Consider the following 16757-nt stretch of genomic DNA (forward strand, 5'->3'; position numbering starts at 1 on the left):
CCTTCCTGGCTCCCTGGGGGGACTCGTAGGACACTATTCTGAGCATTATCTGTCAGTGATTGACACCTCAGTGACGGCATATGAATATAGCATCTTGTGCTGCGTCACGTGATAATCAGGTCTTGGGGTGCCAGCAGTAAGGAGAAGAATTAGTGTTGTCAGTTGTAGGTCCAGAAGGATATTATATTGATATTATAATATCACTAGTATGAATAGATGGAATATCAGTGTATAGAAATAAAATTGTAGCTCTCTCATTGTACAATGTTTAGGTGATTTCAACGTAGACATATAGTTTACAGGGTTACCTAGACCAAATTAGCCAATTGCAGAATAGAATAGGCTATATATCATCATGTCCATATTCAAGGGGGGAAAAAGGTGTTAGTACGCAAAAACTGTAATTGTGCACAGGGTCGGGGCGAATGGTGGGGAAGTGCGGCTGCCACCAATCTGTGTAACTGCTGGTCGCACAGGCTGCTCTTGTGATTGAGCCCCTACACAATGCACTTACTGTATATGACTCCCTGTGAACATGTAGGATCCCCAAACACATCAGCAGAAGCGACTTCAACGCGGCCGCCGAAGCCGCAGGCAACAGTGTAGTGTGTGTGTGCGTGTGTGTGTGTATATATATAATATATAGTGATATGATCTGGGGTTTTCGTGCAAGCTGGTCAGCGCCAGTTTTTATTGTGCAACACCAATAATCAAATAAGCAAAGCATAAAATAAATCCTAACCCATCTGGGCTCTAATTAGACAGTAAATTCCCGCACTAACCAAACACTAAATAAGCTCACGTCCACAGTATATTCTGGAATGTAGCAGTGTCTCAGAGCAAGCTAACCTGCGGGCCTGCTCTCCCAGATATGAGACACTGCATCAAAACTCTTACACAGCTATATTGAGCCACTTCCAGGTGTAATCCCTAATTAGCCTGCTTACAGGCTGTAAGGCCTAACACCTGAAACTGCCCTGTGGATGGAGCCCTCCCTTCTCTCTCATTCTCCGGCTTTTACCAAAAGCTGACACTCAGATCTGTTTGTAAAACAGAATCTTCCGGGGGGTTAAAACACATATTACAGGAATCTGGGACACAAAGACACGCCATCCCTAACTTCTCCAGTGCTTCTATCACAATGTATAATGATTGAGTCTCCCATATAATGCTTGGGACCAGGGGAATCTTAGATATTGGAATATTCTGTGTTTTGGAATATTTTCATACCATAATGAGATCTTGGATATGGGACCCAAATCTAAACACAGAATGTATTTTTCATATACAGCTTATACACACAGCCTGCAGGTAATTGTATGCAATATTTTCAGTCATTTTGTGGCTCAAACAAAGCTTGTGCACATTCCTGAAGTTCCCAAGCTGGGTGGCTCAGGGCTCTTGCAGGGGTGCCTCAAGTTGGTGGTCTAATACCAAATAAAATCATTTTCAGTCAGTGAGATAGGCAAAACCAGTGCTAATGGCTGTCAATCAAAAAAATATGTGGACAAAAAGAAGCACAGCCCTGTCAACCACCACATAACTGAAGGGTGACATATAATCACAATTTAGTTATTTAATTTTGCTGAAATTCTCAATAAGATTCTTTTGGTTCAGGGGTGTCGTGGAAAATATACTGATACTCACTCTAGGGCGCCGTGATTCAAAAAAGTTTGGGAAGTACTGCCTTATACACAAAGCCTGAAGGTAATTTTATACAATATTTTTAATAATTTTGTGCCTTAAACAAAGGTTTTGTACATTGAACCTTGAAAAAGAAAAGGTGTCACTATCTCACTCATGCTAAAAATATTCCATATTTCGGAATATTTGGATATGGGAGACTCAACCTGATCAGGGCAAGGGTGCCATCTACTGGGGAAAACTGTTGCACTTATCATGCAGCAGCCAAGTAGTAGTACACCAGTCCTGTTCCTTCAGGACAAGTCTCCACAGCTAGTTTTATTAGTGTTACAAGTCCAGTCCAGGACTTGTCTCCTGCCAGTATTCCTCCTGCTCCTGACCATGCTTCTAGGTTGCCGGTTGCTAGGAGACCCAGACGTCAGAGGATTTCACGTTTCCTCCTAGTGTTGCCTGATTGGCAGCTGATCCTATTTGAACGTCCTGGACTGTCGCTGCCCTATCAGGTATAGAGTTTTCATGTGGAAGTTTTGGTTATGCAACTTGCTTTCTGTGCATCCAGACTTCCAGTTATAATCTGTACATGCTGCGTGTACTCTGCTCACCGGCTTCTAAGTGACCCAAGTACCCTGGGTTCAAGCATCGCTGTCTTACTAGGTCAGCCAGCAATCTTGCTTCTACACCACATTTCAAGCATCGCTGTCTACTAGGCCCTCCAGGCCATACAGCAGTCATGCCTCTGCTCCACTTTCAAGCATCGTTGTCTACTAGGCCCTCCAGGCCATACAGCAATCCTGCATCAACACCACGTTTCAAGCATCGCTGTCTACTAGGCCCCCCAGGCCATACAGCAATGCTGCTTCTACACCACGTTTCAAGCATGGCTGTCTACTAGGCCATCCAGCAATCCTGCTTCTATACCACGTTTCAAGCATGGCTGTCAACTTGGCCTCCTGGCCATTCAACAACTTTAGTTTGGGCTGTAAGTCTACAGTATATTCTATTGACTGTCCTATTGTATCAGATCCAAACTGCACCATTGACATGTTGTGTTTGTACTAGCCCTCCAGGTCCACCATATGATTTATAAAGTAAACTGCCATGATTTTAATATTCTGCTTGTGACTGTTCTTCGATGTGCCTCGTATCTCCAATACCTCCATCTCGGTCCTAGCAATTGCTAGAGGATCGTAACAATTAGCAGCACAAAAAGAAATCCTAAAAGTACATCCTGGGCCTCTATTGAGAGGGGAGCAGCTAGAGCTGGGTCGGAGGAGCTCAGGCCGGGGGAGCCCCTGAGAGAGGGGCCTGAGGGTACTCACCCTCTCTGTCCCCCCACTCCCCTAATCCGGCTTTGGGGCCAATAATGTTGAACACTTGTGGCACTACAAGTGGTAAGTATGTATTGGTGCCCATGTGCATGCTGATGCTTTTAGTACTACAAGCGCCAGTGTGCAATACAAATCATGGGCTGTCAGTACATGATGGCACCTGTAGTGCCATAAAAGGATGTCACTATACCAACTTCTTTATTTTGCAGCCACTCTGGCAGGCAAGATCGCTAAAACAACATATGGTCCCAGCCATCGTTTATTTTTTAATTTTGAGTGGTCTGGCAAAGCAACGCTTCATAAATGGCACAGTTTATATGCCAGCAATGTCTCCTAATTGGGTATGAGATCTAAAGGCGCACATCCACTAGGCGATATTAATGAGTGATTGAACGATAACGACATTTATAGTTCAATCGCTCATTAATCGTGCACTATCGGGGTCATTCAGACCCGCTTGCGAGCAAAGTTCGCTCGCTAGCGGGTCGATGTTGTTAGACTGCGCATGCGCACGACAGTGGGAGCTCCGTCGTGCGCATGCGCGAGACCCAGCGAGCGACGAGAAATACGTCGCTCGGGGTCTCGCACCAAAGGGGGCGTGCTGTCGATGGTGACTGACAGCACGCCCCCTTTGGTGGGCGTGCCGGGGGTGTAGCGGCCAGACGGAGGCGTTCCCACGCCTACCGTCTGAGTCCGGTCCCACTGACATCAGTAATGATGTCAGTGGGAGTGACTTTGGCTCTGTTAGAGCCAAAATCACTCCTGGGCTTGCGGCAGCGAGACCCTACAGCAGGGTCTCGTCGCAAGCCCGATGGTCGCGATGGTCTTTGACCATTGCGACCATCAACATTGACGCTCGCTATAGCTGTGGGTGGACACCCACAGCTATACGAGCCTCCAGGAGGACGCTCCATTTTCATGGAGGAGGGCCCTAATTCAGAGCGAGCGCTCTGGTCAGAGCGTCCGGCTCTGAATCAGGCCCTATAATGTCGGAAACCACCAGTGATGCGCGCTCCCACTGGTAGTTTCCGACATCAATCATCGCCTGAACATGCCGGTCAATCTGCCGATAACGACAGATTGACCATGTTCAGGGATGAGGGAGGGTGCCTGCCCCGAACGGCATATCATTCAGTGTAGGCACTACAGGGGAGGAGGAACGACTGTATGATTACGATGTTGTAATCGTACTGTCGTTCCACTATCTGCTAGTGGATGTGCCCCTTTACAGTTTGGTTTCATGTGATTTAGTGTGTGGTTTTGGCTATGCTAAATGGCATGGGTAAAACTACCCTCAGGATGGTCAGCATAGGACTGGCACTTCTTGAGATAGAAGGTGGGGAAAAAATGAAACTTCGGCGTAATAAAAGGATTCCATAGCCCAATTCACCATGTTAATAAATTTTAAAAAAATGTCTCTATTTACTTGATCTGTTTGTAGTCCCCCACCTACGACCAAACCAATATAACAGGTAGTCCCCATAATTCACACTCACCGACTGACCAATCACAAGCTGCCAGCATAAGAAAATGCTTGTGACTTGCTGGCTGAAACTTGCACCAGTCGGTCATCTTTCAGGGTGACTTTTCTTTCTGGGAAGTTGTCTATTAGGACTGGGACAAATGAATAAAATATATTTTGAAAAGACAATCACGGGTTTTGGGGAGCTTTTTATTCATTTACGTTTTGTATCGTGTGTGTGACCCAGAAACCTCTGTCCATTATAATGAGCCATTGAGGGTTTTAATCTTGTTAATTAACCAGAACTTCCTCTCCTATGTATCATGAGAAGGTCCCAGCACTGTACAAGGTTTGTAGGCTCTGAGAAGACAGTCTGGCACTGAAGCTGGGTGAGAGCATTGGGTAGGGGGCACCCTTCCTGGTTACAATTTATTACCCTGTGCATGGGAACGGTAAAAAGTATCGGACAAAGCCAGATTTACAGAGTTCTTTTGCAGAGTAGGAATACAGATGGGTCCTCATACACCTAGCGTCTATACGGCATACAATGTGAGACGTCAGACATGCGAACTCGTTTCACTACGGATCGCAATATAGCGTATGCGCACAGCTCAGTGCGATAGTATGTTAATCCATAGCGATCGCAATGCCGCCGCAGCGCTACATAAGGACGCCCACTTTACATGCACATCCGTAATGGTTAGCAAGACTGCGAAAACATCGGTAACATTGACTAACATCGGACCCATACGCAGCAGTTAAGGCCGGTCAGGTCTCTCAGAAATTGCTTACTTCAGCGCACGCTATGAGGCCTCAGGCTGAGTAGGGTATCGCAGTGGTTAATCTATGCATGCCCTGCAATGGTGTTGAAACGCGCTGTCACGCCTGCGTTCGCCAAGAGAAAAGCAGCAGAACAGTAAAGCCTGTCGCACATTTGCACGCCTAGCGGTCATTTTATTGTTTTTCATCCTTATTTATCCTGTGTGTGGTTAATTTTATAGCTATTTTGACAGCACAAAAGGGCTTGCACCAGCTGGCAGAAACTGTTTCATAGCGGTAATGGGACATATTACGCTCTTCAACAAACCCAGTGAAGTTTATTCATCATAATATAAATTTATTATGTCCAAAGTACCAACAGGTGTGTGGAACCCTTGATACATAAGGTGACAGGATAACAGCTGGTGGTAAGGAAAATCTGTGTGTCTGCTGAAAGGCAGCAGCATTACCAGCCACCTTATATAAGCTGGCATTGGCGGCTGGCATTTCTGTGCAGCTACCGGTGGTATGATAGCGTTAGAATAATGAGAGGCACATGCATGCGCAGAGACGCAGTATCGGCCAACTGCGAGCGAATTCTTACTTGCAATCCTTGCTGAATCAGGCCCTGAGTACGACCCCATGCATCTGGATGGGGCTAGACTGGAGGGTTAAGGTTAGGCACTAGGGGGAGGGTTAGGCACTAGGAGTTAGGTTTAGGGTGCGGGGAAGGTTAGGTTTAGGGGTAGAGATTGAATTGGAATCGGTATGTAATGCCGCCAGCCGCATGACTGTTCAAATCCCGACAGCGGAAGCCCGGCAGGGGTGAAGATCCCGACAGCTAAAAAGGTAAGTATAACTAACCCTATTCTCCCCCCTAACCCTCCCTTAGGGGTGCCTAATCCTAACCTCCCCCCTAGTGCCTAACCATAACACCCCCCCTAAGTGCCTAAACCTAACCCCCCCTTCCCTGCGGCCTAAACCTAAGTTCCCGGGAGGGGGGGGTGCCTGATCCTAAGTCATCCCCAACCCCCCGGGAGCCCCTGACCTAACCCTCCCCCCCCCTTTCCCTGCAGCTGTCCGCGCCCGGCTTACCTTCGATCGGTATGCCGGGTGTCGGGCTCCCGCCGCAGATCTAATGACAGGCGTCGGGATTTCGACGCCTGTCAGTACCTTGCCGGGATTTGACAGGGAAGCCAGCGGTCGGCATGGCTACTGCACATAATTTACCTGCTCAACATATCAGGCAAAATATTATACACTCTGTTTAGTAAATAACTTTGGGTATAGAGGTTAGACAGTAGGACAACGCAGTAAAATATCACATAGAGCTGGCAATGAAGAATGCTTTAAATGAATAGTAAGCTGAATAAATAAGTACACTGGAGCCCAACATTGATTATTTACAACAGATAATGTGTATGTAATGCAATAGCCCTTTGCACCAAAATCATGTTACACAGACCTTAACATAATCATCGCTGAGAAGGGTTGCCGTCCTGGGACTAATGTACTTTCCATTCTATCCACAGGGCAAGGCGGACAGCTCATTAACTTCCTCTCCCCAACACCTGGCACAATCCAGGGCTAGATAGTAACTGTATCACCCAGAGACCTATCTCTGTGGAAATCAGATCATCGAGCCTGATTATGTTAAGTACAGATGTCTTCTCATGTCCGAGCATCCTCTCTAAAAGCCGGATGTATGCGAATAGCTAGAGGAACACTCACGTTAATTGGAGAAATACAATCATTGGGGACTAGAGACATGCAGGGGCGTAACGCTCAGGAAGAGCTGTCTGATATATACAGTAGGTGTCAGAGGACCTCATTTGCTGAAGCTCACCTTGGTGTTGCACCAGCAGTGTACCAAGATGGCTCTGCCAGCACATGCCAAGGTGTGCCCGTCTACTGTCTGAGGAAGTCTCCACAAACCAGACGGGCACTTAGATCTATGGGGCAAAATCCAATCTCCTGCTACTCTGATTAAATTCAACTTAAACTTCTTTTTTTTTTTTGGTACAATGTTGCTCATCTTATGCTCATTCATGGCTTTAATCAGGAGTTTTCAGCTCCAACAGGCCATGTTTTCAGGATTTCAGGCTTTGAAAACAGTGGGAGAATTATGGCAGGTACACAATAGAACGATGCGTTTCCCGGCTGACAGGGTGACATTGTGGTCGCCTGTACACAAGGGGGTTCCCTAAATCTCCACCAGGTGGGGAAGCATCACATGTAAAGTCTTCAGATACATGGCCAACATCGAAAGCCCAGGTGAAGGGGTGTTGCACCTCCTTGCCCTGGCTTCCTTAAAGCGTTTGGGCTTGCTGCTGGTTCTTGTGGTACTAAAAGTGCCAGCATGTCTATTAATGCCAGTAACCTCAATACAGAAATGTAAATCTTGTTTCTGCATTGCTCGAAGTGCCTGTGCTGTACCTCACTAAGAACTCATCACTCCAAACAATGCAGCCAAGAGACTACATCACTGAGGCACGAGGCACTATTACTAGTACATTAATAGGTTGAATCTGGAGACAACCACCTTATAGAAACCGGAAGGTCTCCAGATTGTGTAGGCAACCGTTTGTAGATATATAAACTTAAAATACATATAGACTGATTTACATTGTGACGTTATAACCATTACAATGAATGATATAATGTGGCATTTAAGTGAAACGCTGTCCCCTTTCTACTATAACTCTGCATTTCTAGGGCACCAGCCCCAGTAGAATTATTTCTGTCACACAGTTCTGATTGTGACCTGTTTAGAAATTAATTTATTAGCGGCTAATGAAAAGTCGTTAGACAACTGTTACAGTATCCTAAAAACGGTGTTGTTAATAGCTGTTGGTGAGCCTGAGGTAATTAGCTGCTCATTAAAAAAATAAAAAAATTAGAAGAAAACATTTCCAGCATCTTCCCGGGAGCAGGAATCGCACTCTGATGGGAAAGTAGTTTAAAAAGTGTTTAGTGCATGGTAGTTTCAGTTTGAAGGGGATGTAACTGTTATTTATGAGAAGCCCAGTTATTATGCTTTCTTTCATGAAACATGCAGTGAATTTCGACGTCCACAGGGCACTCTGGTTTAAGATGTTGCGCCAATGTCTGGTTGGTAAGGTAGGGCAGTTTTAAGCAGGCGGTAGTTTCTGGGAGTGAGGTCCCACAGAAATAAGTGCCTGGCGTGTTTCCCTACAGTAGGTCCCACAGCTTCCTCAGAGGTTTAGCGAATGATCCTTATTCCTTAGTTTTAAATACCCTTGGTAATTAAAAAGGAATACCGATACCTCCACACTCCAATGAAATCAGCCAAAATAAAGTTTAAAATACAGATGGCAAAGTAGCAATCGTACCCTTCTACATAATAAAACTTATCAAAAATCACAATTCAATTTATATAGAAAATAAGACACCTTTATTTTTGTGCTAATGTCCCCCTATGCCTGAAGAGGCATACTACAAGTTTGCAAGTGCTGACAGAAGTAGTGGGAGCGCGCACGTAATGAAGCAACAGCCTTGGACATGTAGCCTATATAAAGTAGGTCTCCTCTCCAAACGTGCTTTTTTCAATTAGGGTAATTCAATTCCCAGTGTGGTGATGTAGCTCCCGGGATGAGCGCCTGGGGCTATTCAATTGGCCGCACTGTAAATCTGTGACTAGAGGATTTATACACGCACCATGCTGAGGTGTGAGCACAAATCCGAGCTAATTAGTGCCTCGGGGCAGCACTGCACCCCGGCTCTTACGTTTAGTGTGACTGAGTCCCGGGAATTTAGTTGCGATAAACTACATCTCCCGACTTAAGTGCAGGGCAGTTTAATAGCTTAGGGCACAAATTGCTCACTAGTACCCAAGACACGTCATTCAAAGCAACATATCCAAATAGAGGCCTCACCAAAGGCCGACCCTGCCCCAGCCTTGGGAATGCACAACAGATACAGGCTTTCTTCATTTCTCATGGATATGTTTTCCTCTGTGTGTTTTAGCAATTATTTTTCCCATACATGAGGTGGATAGTTGTTTTTGCTGTATATGGGAGTTTTACAGTGCTATTGAAGAGATACAGGGCCTGATTCAGAGCCGCTCGTTCGCGGCCGCTCGTTCGCTCTGAGCGATGTTTGCCCAACTGCACATGGGTACGGATCGTTATACGCATGCGCGAACCAGTCAGTGTGGCCGAAATTCGTTTGTTCGCTAAATAGCGAATGCCTGCTATTTTGAGTGACAGAATGAGGCGTATGTGGGTGGTAACAGGGGAAGGTGCTTGAAAACGGGGAGTGGAGATCAGAACGCAGGCGTGCTTAAAGGTCAGAACGGGCGTTTTAAGGGTGTGCATAATTAATACAGCAGCGTCATTGACCACGTCACTGGGTTATTTTATAGCCAGAACTGCTCGCAAGATTGTGGTAGCAAAAACCAACCACAAGAATAGCGAGCAGTTCATACGCTGGTCGATGTACTCGATTAATCTAATAAATAGCGGACATGACGTAGGATGCGAGCGGCCAGGGGCGTATTTTTCCAAAAAACGACCGCAAGTTTTGTTCGCTCGTTCAGACCTAGAGACGTGAACAGACCGCAAAGAGCAAACAGTTCATTTGAATAGCCACCCCTATTTTCTGGACGAGCGAGCGCTAATTGCATCCGGCTCTGAATCATCCCCACAGTCATCAGGTTGACAATAACAATGTTGAGATTCAGAATGTCGAAACCAAAATGTCGACCTTGTTAAAATGGCGAAAGGCAACATGTATGTCGCCATGTGAAATCCCAACTTGCCAAAAAACCAGGAGAGTTAGGGACTAGGGGGAGGTTAGGGTTAAGTGCGGGGGAAGGGGAGGGGTGGATCTCAGGATTAGGCACTAGGGGGAGGTTACGGTGATGCTGCGGGACAGGAGGATTAAGCACTAGGGGGAGTGTAGGATTAGCCACTAGGAGGAGCGCAGGGTTAGGCTGCAGGACAGGAGGGTTAGGCACTAGGGGTAGGTTAGGGTTAGGCTGCGGAACTGGAGGGTTAAGCACTAGGGGGAGGTTAGGGTTAGGCTGCGGGACTGGAGGGTTAGGCACTAGGGGGAGTTTAGGGTTAGGCTGCGGAACTGGAGGGTTAAGCACTAGGGAGAGGTTAGGGTTAGGCTGCGGGACTGGAGGGTTAGGCACTAGGGGGAGTTTAGGGTTAGGCTGCGGAACTGGAGGGTTAAGCACTAGGGGGAGGTTAGGGTTAGGCTGCGGGACTGGAGGGTTAGGCACTAGGGGGAGGTTAGGGTTAGGCTGCGGGACTGGAGGGTTAGGCACTAGGGGGAGGTTAGGGTTAGGCTGCGGGACTGGAGGGTTAGGCACTAGGGGGAGGTTAGGGTTAGGCTGCGGGACTGGAGGGTTAGGCACTAGGGAGAGGTTAGGGTTAGGCTGCGGGACTGGAGGGTTAGGCACTAGGGGGAGTTTAGGGTTAAGCTCCGGGACAGGAGGTTTAGGCACAAGGGGCAGGGTAAGCCTTAGGCTGAGTGGGGTTAAGGATAAGGAGACTATACTTACCTGAACCCTGGCGCATCAGATGACTTCTCCGGAACGGTCAGTCACATGACCGCCGAGACCCAGAAGACGTTGCTGGAGCTGCTGCAGCTGTTGGAGGCAGGTAAGTGACCACTGGGCCACCAGGGACAATATGTTGACGTTCTATCATGTCGACAGATCATCATTGTCTATATGATGTATGCCGTTATGCTGTATCTCTGATGTCCTCATGTCTACATATTTTACCACAGCCGTTATTGAAACCTAATAGCGAATGCATATTTTGCACACATAACAAGTGGGGTAAAACCGTGCTTGTAAGGGAACGTGACCTCAGCCTGATGTAAGCCCGGCGCATATTCAACTGGGCCCGACCTACAAGGAACTTGCAGTAGCTTAGAATGTACCATATGCTGGCAATTGCTGTTTTAGGAAACGCATTTTACACCTGTGATTTGCAGTCTACTTTCTCTTTTCCCCTGAAGGTAAAGATCTGCCAGGATATTACACGCCAATAAACTGAATTATAAAGTGTCTGAAAGTTGTTAACTAAAATATAGTGCCTTTCTAGGAAGAGATGTACTAAGTCTTGGAGAGAGATAAAAGCTAAGATTAATCAGCTCCTAACTGTCATTTTTCAAATGCAGCCAGTAAAGTGACAGGAGCTGATTGGTTGGTACTTTATCTCTCTCCACTTTATCTCTTTAAAAAGCGGATCAGAGTAATCCCTTCAACTATCAGTAAATACGCTGGGTAAAATCATTGTGTGTGACCCTGTGAGTTATCATTTTCCTGCCGAGATAAGGCCTTTGTGGTTTAGGACAACAGGTAGTCATATTAATATCTGTGCATCTGTCTTAATAATAATTATCGTAACGTGTCTGCAGCATTTCTTCCACTTTTTATTCAGCGAATGATGACATTGCTGTCATATCTATATCTGTCTACCAGATGCTAATCTAATAGTCTAACTCTTAACAGCGAAATTAATTATTGCAAAGGGAACTCTCAGAAGACATGAGACAGTTTCAAAGGTCTCTCGGGGCACCAGCAGTTTAGGTTGTGCGTGTCTTGATTTTTCCTTTCTGAGCGTACAAGACATTTGTCTCTGTGTACGAGGAGCCAGGACTAACAGGAAACTTTGCCATCCAGACTTCAGATTGCAGCATTTGGGGGGGGAAATGGGCAATGTAAGTATTATTGTTACAGACTTGGGTTTTTTTTTTGTGAGTTGTTACATTAAATTTAAAGATGGCGATTCACCTGTGCCAGAGGAGATCTGTAACGATGTATAATTGGCATCATTATTATGGAGGAACCAGGTAGCTGCTAGTATACTGGAAGTAATGCAGCGACAGGAGAGGGACTTAGAAAATAATCTTTGTTGCGTATTTGTTTTCAGTAATGTATAGATTTGCTAAACATCACCTGCAGTCAGCCGAATGTATTTCATTTTAATTACATTTTTACATGTACAATTTAATATTTAAATTTTTTTATTGCAATCTTTATGCAACAATATGATACCGATACATCTGTCTTAACTGTAATGTGTGTGTGTGTGTGTATGTATGTGTATATATATATATATATATTTATATATATATATACTGTGTATGTATGTATATATATATATATATATATATATATATATTTGTGTGTATGTTTTTCCTGAAATGTACTATAGAACTAAAACTATGAAAATTATATTATCCATCATAGTGGATTAGTAAATAACCCCCTGACACTTTCAATGTTTACCGGTTTTTATATATATATATATATATATATATATCTGGTTGATAGATTTGTACTTTGATTTAATTTTTGTTTTTGTTCTGTGTGCATTATACAGAAACTGGTGCAAGTCGCAGGTAATGATCAGCTCCTGTAAGAAATTAATTGCAGCAGCAGAGCTTTTGCTATGAACAGCAGAGCTTTTTGTTTTAAAGAAAATCCATTCAGCCCTCTCCTGGGTTCTGCATATATGTAGATATACAAAGCATGACTAGTTATTGTATCTGTAAAGGGCTAGTTAGAACCAGGAAGTGCTCTGATGGTGTGTAAATTATTACTGCAAAAGTAAAGTAGGCTCTCTACAATGCAGGATAATCATAAGCTTTTTGGTTGCAAATGTACAGTATATAGGATAATAATCTGTACCGTGTGAGAAAATAAATCACTTGATCTCCCTTGGAAGTGAAGCTCAGGCAATAATACAGTGTTACTGTCAAGCTTTTATCAACTTTACCTATAAAAGCAGCATTGATCAAATGTAGCTCTCCGGCTGTTCTTGAACTGCAAATCCCAGCATAACCTGCTGTTGAGAGGCTATGATTATAATACGTTTATTCAGCTGATGTTACTCTGTGAAGGGTTTGAAGTAACATTTAAATGTTGGTGGGCAATGACCGTATCCGTATGGTAGAACATGACCCTCTGTGTTGGTTAACTTATTGATTTTTAAATAATTTTGTAGAGCGTGGAGCATCGTGTTCTGTCACGAGATCCATCAGCAGATTTGGAGTTGAAGCAACAGGATTCCGGGATGTCCTCCCCGAATACCACCATGTCGACACAACCGGCCCACTTCGACATTGGGTCACCTACTAGTACTCTGTCCAACTACGACTCCTGCCACTCCAGCCAATCCAGTGTGGGAGACAAGAAACTCACCCAACACACAGGTCCAAGTAAGTACGGACTTCTTTATCCAGAGCCAGGACCTAGTGATCAGGGCCAGCTTCTGAGGTCTGACGTTGGTGCCACTGCACAGAGCTCTAGCTCGACTGTGCAGACCAACGGCCAGTCCCAAGCAAAGGGCTTACGGTGTGTGAAGTCACACTCAGGCTGGTTAATGAGGGGAAAAGGAAATGAATGGTGGTCTGGAAGATCTTGTTATAGTTACTGGACATATCCATTCATGAGACCAGCCACACCTCTAATAACCTTGTCCCCTACATTAGCATTGGAGGCCCCGCTGAGGATAACACACACACTTTCCAGCATTTATTGTGGCAATATGATTGTCCGGTTTCTGGTTTATTACAGGCATCTCCAGTTAGGTTATGTTTATGTGCATGATATGTTTGTTTTGGCAAAAACACGTCACAAAATTTCCACAGGTACAGGCCAAGCAACAGTCCCAACGTATCATGTAGCCAGGCGCCTGCATTGTGGCTAGTTAGTGCAGTTGGCCACTACCTCAAACACTGACTGATTTAGGACATCTTCTGATCGTGCTTTGTAAAGTAGTCCCAGGACCAATAAGTGGCTTTGCGGTTGTTTTGAGACCACATGTACTAAGGTAATTGCAGCATGTTTGGCCATCTTAAGCTACACATAAAATACTATTTATTTATTTTTTTGTCTTCTAAAGAAATAATGACCTGCATTAATTCTTCTTGATGGACATTTTGTATTACATTGCGCTTTCTATATTTCCACTGTGATCTTTGTCAAGAGTAAGGCCGCATATATACACTAGACGATATAATGAACGATAGCGATATCGATCATACGTTCATTATATCGTCCAGTGGATGTGCCGTCAATGACCAGCAATGCGCGCTCCCGCTGGTCGTTGACGACGTCGCTCATCGCCCGAACCTGCTGCCCAACCTGACGATCTCATCAGATTGCGCAAATTCGGGGATGAGGGGGGTGCCGGCACTGTACGACATCGTGAACGATATCGTTCAGTGTGTGTGCACAATGTCGTTAAGGACATTTAGCACACCACTGCCGAGGACACAGTACACGATATCGCTCATGGAGCAAAACGTGTAGTGCATATGCACCTTAACATCTGCGACAAAATAACAGTATAAAACAAGTATACTACAAGACCAAGGTACATAACATATGATGTTATGTCCTAATGACGCTCAAACATTGATTTAATAAATCCTTTTTTATTTTTTTTGTTTATTTTTTATTTTTGTATAAACAATGACAGCATCTGATTAGTTGCTGTTTATTCCTTGAGCACTTGTCTTCAGAAGTGTTGCTATTCAAAAACACTCAGACATCCGCCATTAAAACTCTGAGGCTTACGATGCTTATACATATCAAGTAAGCGTTGACAGCAACAGAAGCTTATAGCAAGGGAGACAGAACTCTGCAAGTATAAAATATTAAACGTCAAGAAAACGGTACATTTCACATTAAGGGGTGAATTCAATTAGCCCCGATAATTTACCAGGGGTGAAAAAGGGTGGTAGCCTTTGGCTTAACCCCCAGGGCTAATTAATTAGAGCCCCATTTTCTCGCCCCGTAAATTAACTATTAACGGGCGTTAACGCTTAGAATCTGGGATAAATTCCCGGACCTTTGTGTTAACATGGTCTAAGCACCTAAACCAGACTAATTATCGGGGATTTCTTTTCTAGCCTGCTCAGACTCAAAAAACCCCAAAAATCTCTGTTAACTCCAGCCTGCGGGCTGCCTTCGGGGCTAATTGAATAGACCTGGGAAATCAATTAGCCCGCGGTAATTACCGTGCCTAATTGAATTGCCCCCTAAGAAACACTTACAATCATTGACATAGGCCGGGTCTGATAGCAGACACTAACGCGGTTTTATGCTAATGCCACAGCTGTTTGACTGTCTACTGAGACGCTCACCGGTGCCAGTGGAACTGTGTCAACCAACGAAGTCCCTGACATTGGCACGACTGCTGACGAATGCCACCCCCCCAGTCACTGCCCAGGAACGCCTATCTGAATTGCACGGCTCTCCATGCAATTCCGATCTGTGGGCCTGATTCAGAGCCGGAGGCTATTTGCGCTCGCTCGTTCAGAAAAAGGGGCCGGATATTTAAATAGAGCACTCGCTCTTTGCGGTCTGTTGACGCCTCTATGTCTGAACGAGCGAACGAAACATGCGCTCGCTATTTTTAAAAAAACGCCCCCTGGACGCTCGCATCCTACATCATCTCCGCTATTTATTAGATTAATCGAGTACATCGAAAGGCGTCTGAACTGCTCGCAGTGCTTGTGGTTGGATTTTCCTACCGCAATCATGCGAACAGTTCAGGCTAAAAGACAACCAAGTGACGTGGTCGATGACGCTGCTTTGTTAATTATGCACACCCTTAAAACACCCGTTTTGACCGTTTGGCACGCCTGCGTTCGGATCTCCACTCCCCGTTTTCAAGCACCTTCCCCTGTTACCACCCACAAACGCCTCATTCTGTCACTCAAATTAGCAGGCATTCGCTATTTTGCGAGCACACAATTTCCGACCGCAATGACTGGTTCGCGCATGCGTATTACAACCCATACGCATGCGCAGTTGTGCGGACATAGCTCGGAGCAAACGAGCGGCCGCTTACGAGCGGCTCTGAATCAGGCCCAGTGTCCCCTCCAGACACTTGCTCTGATTTAAAACATCGGCCGCTTGTTGTAAATGAATGCTGTTCTGAACCAGCCTCATAGTTTTCGGAGCAGCCTCATAGTTGCTTATCGCAGAGAAAGGAAACCTCCTATCGCCACGATTTCTCATTACATTATCGCTGGGGCAAATGAGCGATACTCTGCTCCCCAGTGATACTGGCTGGCAGCGATAAAAGAATGGACTCCATGCCAGCCAGTCCTGGAAGCCTCTGCGTGTGCGCGACGCAGCTTTGTCGGCTCACACATGCTCAGTGGAACTGGAAGACCGCACTTCTGTTTGCAGTTTAGGACCTTTAAAAACAATGAAATAATGCATTTTGTCTATAATTATTTGCAGCAATCGCCATCCTGAGATGGTGACGGTACTTTAGTGCAATTAATATGGTGTTCGCCCACTTTGCGGCTTTGCGCTATGGAAGCAGCCAGTCCGAATAGGTATCTTTCAATCCCCTTCCAGTGGGATGGAGCTTGACCAAATGGCCATCGCAACTACTTTGCATTGCGCACGTACAGACGAGCGACAAGGTCCAGAGCCGCTAGTAAAATGATGATGTTAGCTCTGCAATTGATCTTCAACGCTGCAATATACAATGGTAAGGAATGTTCATATTCAGGAGACCACCGCTAATATCGGTAAATAGGCCCCTAGGAGAGAAATG

At 45.3% G+C, this 16757-nt stretch overlaps 1 protein-coding gene across 1 annotated transcript in view; it reads left to right on the plus strand.

Annotated features, from left to right (window-relative positions):
• Positions 1-16757, plus strand: part of LOC148505779 (espin-like) — a 234769-nt gene that overhangs the window by 101554 nt on the left and 116458 nt on the right. The window contains exon 6 of the mRNA XM_088447752.1: positions 13182-13395. Coding sequence (XP_088303878.1) covers positions 13182-13395 — 214 coding nt within the window. The remainder of the gene's footprint in view (positions 1-13181; positions 13396-16757) is intronic.

Source organism: Taudactylus pleione, unplaced genomic scaffold (assembly GCF_031769625.1).
Source record: "Taudactylus pleione unplaced genomic scaffold, aTauple2 ptg000437l, whole genome shotgun sequence".
Classification (NCBI taxonomy): domain Eukaryota; kingdom Metazoa; phylum Chordata; class Amphibia; order Anura; family Myobatrachidae; genus Taudactylus; species Taudactylus pleione.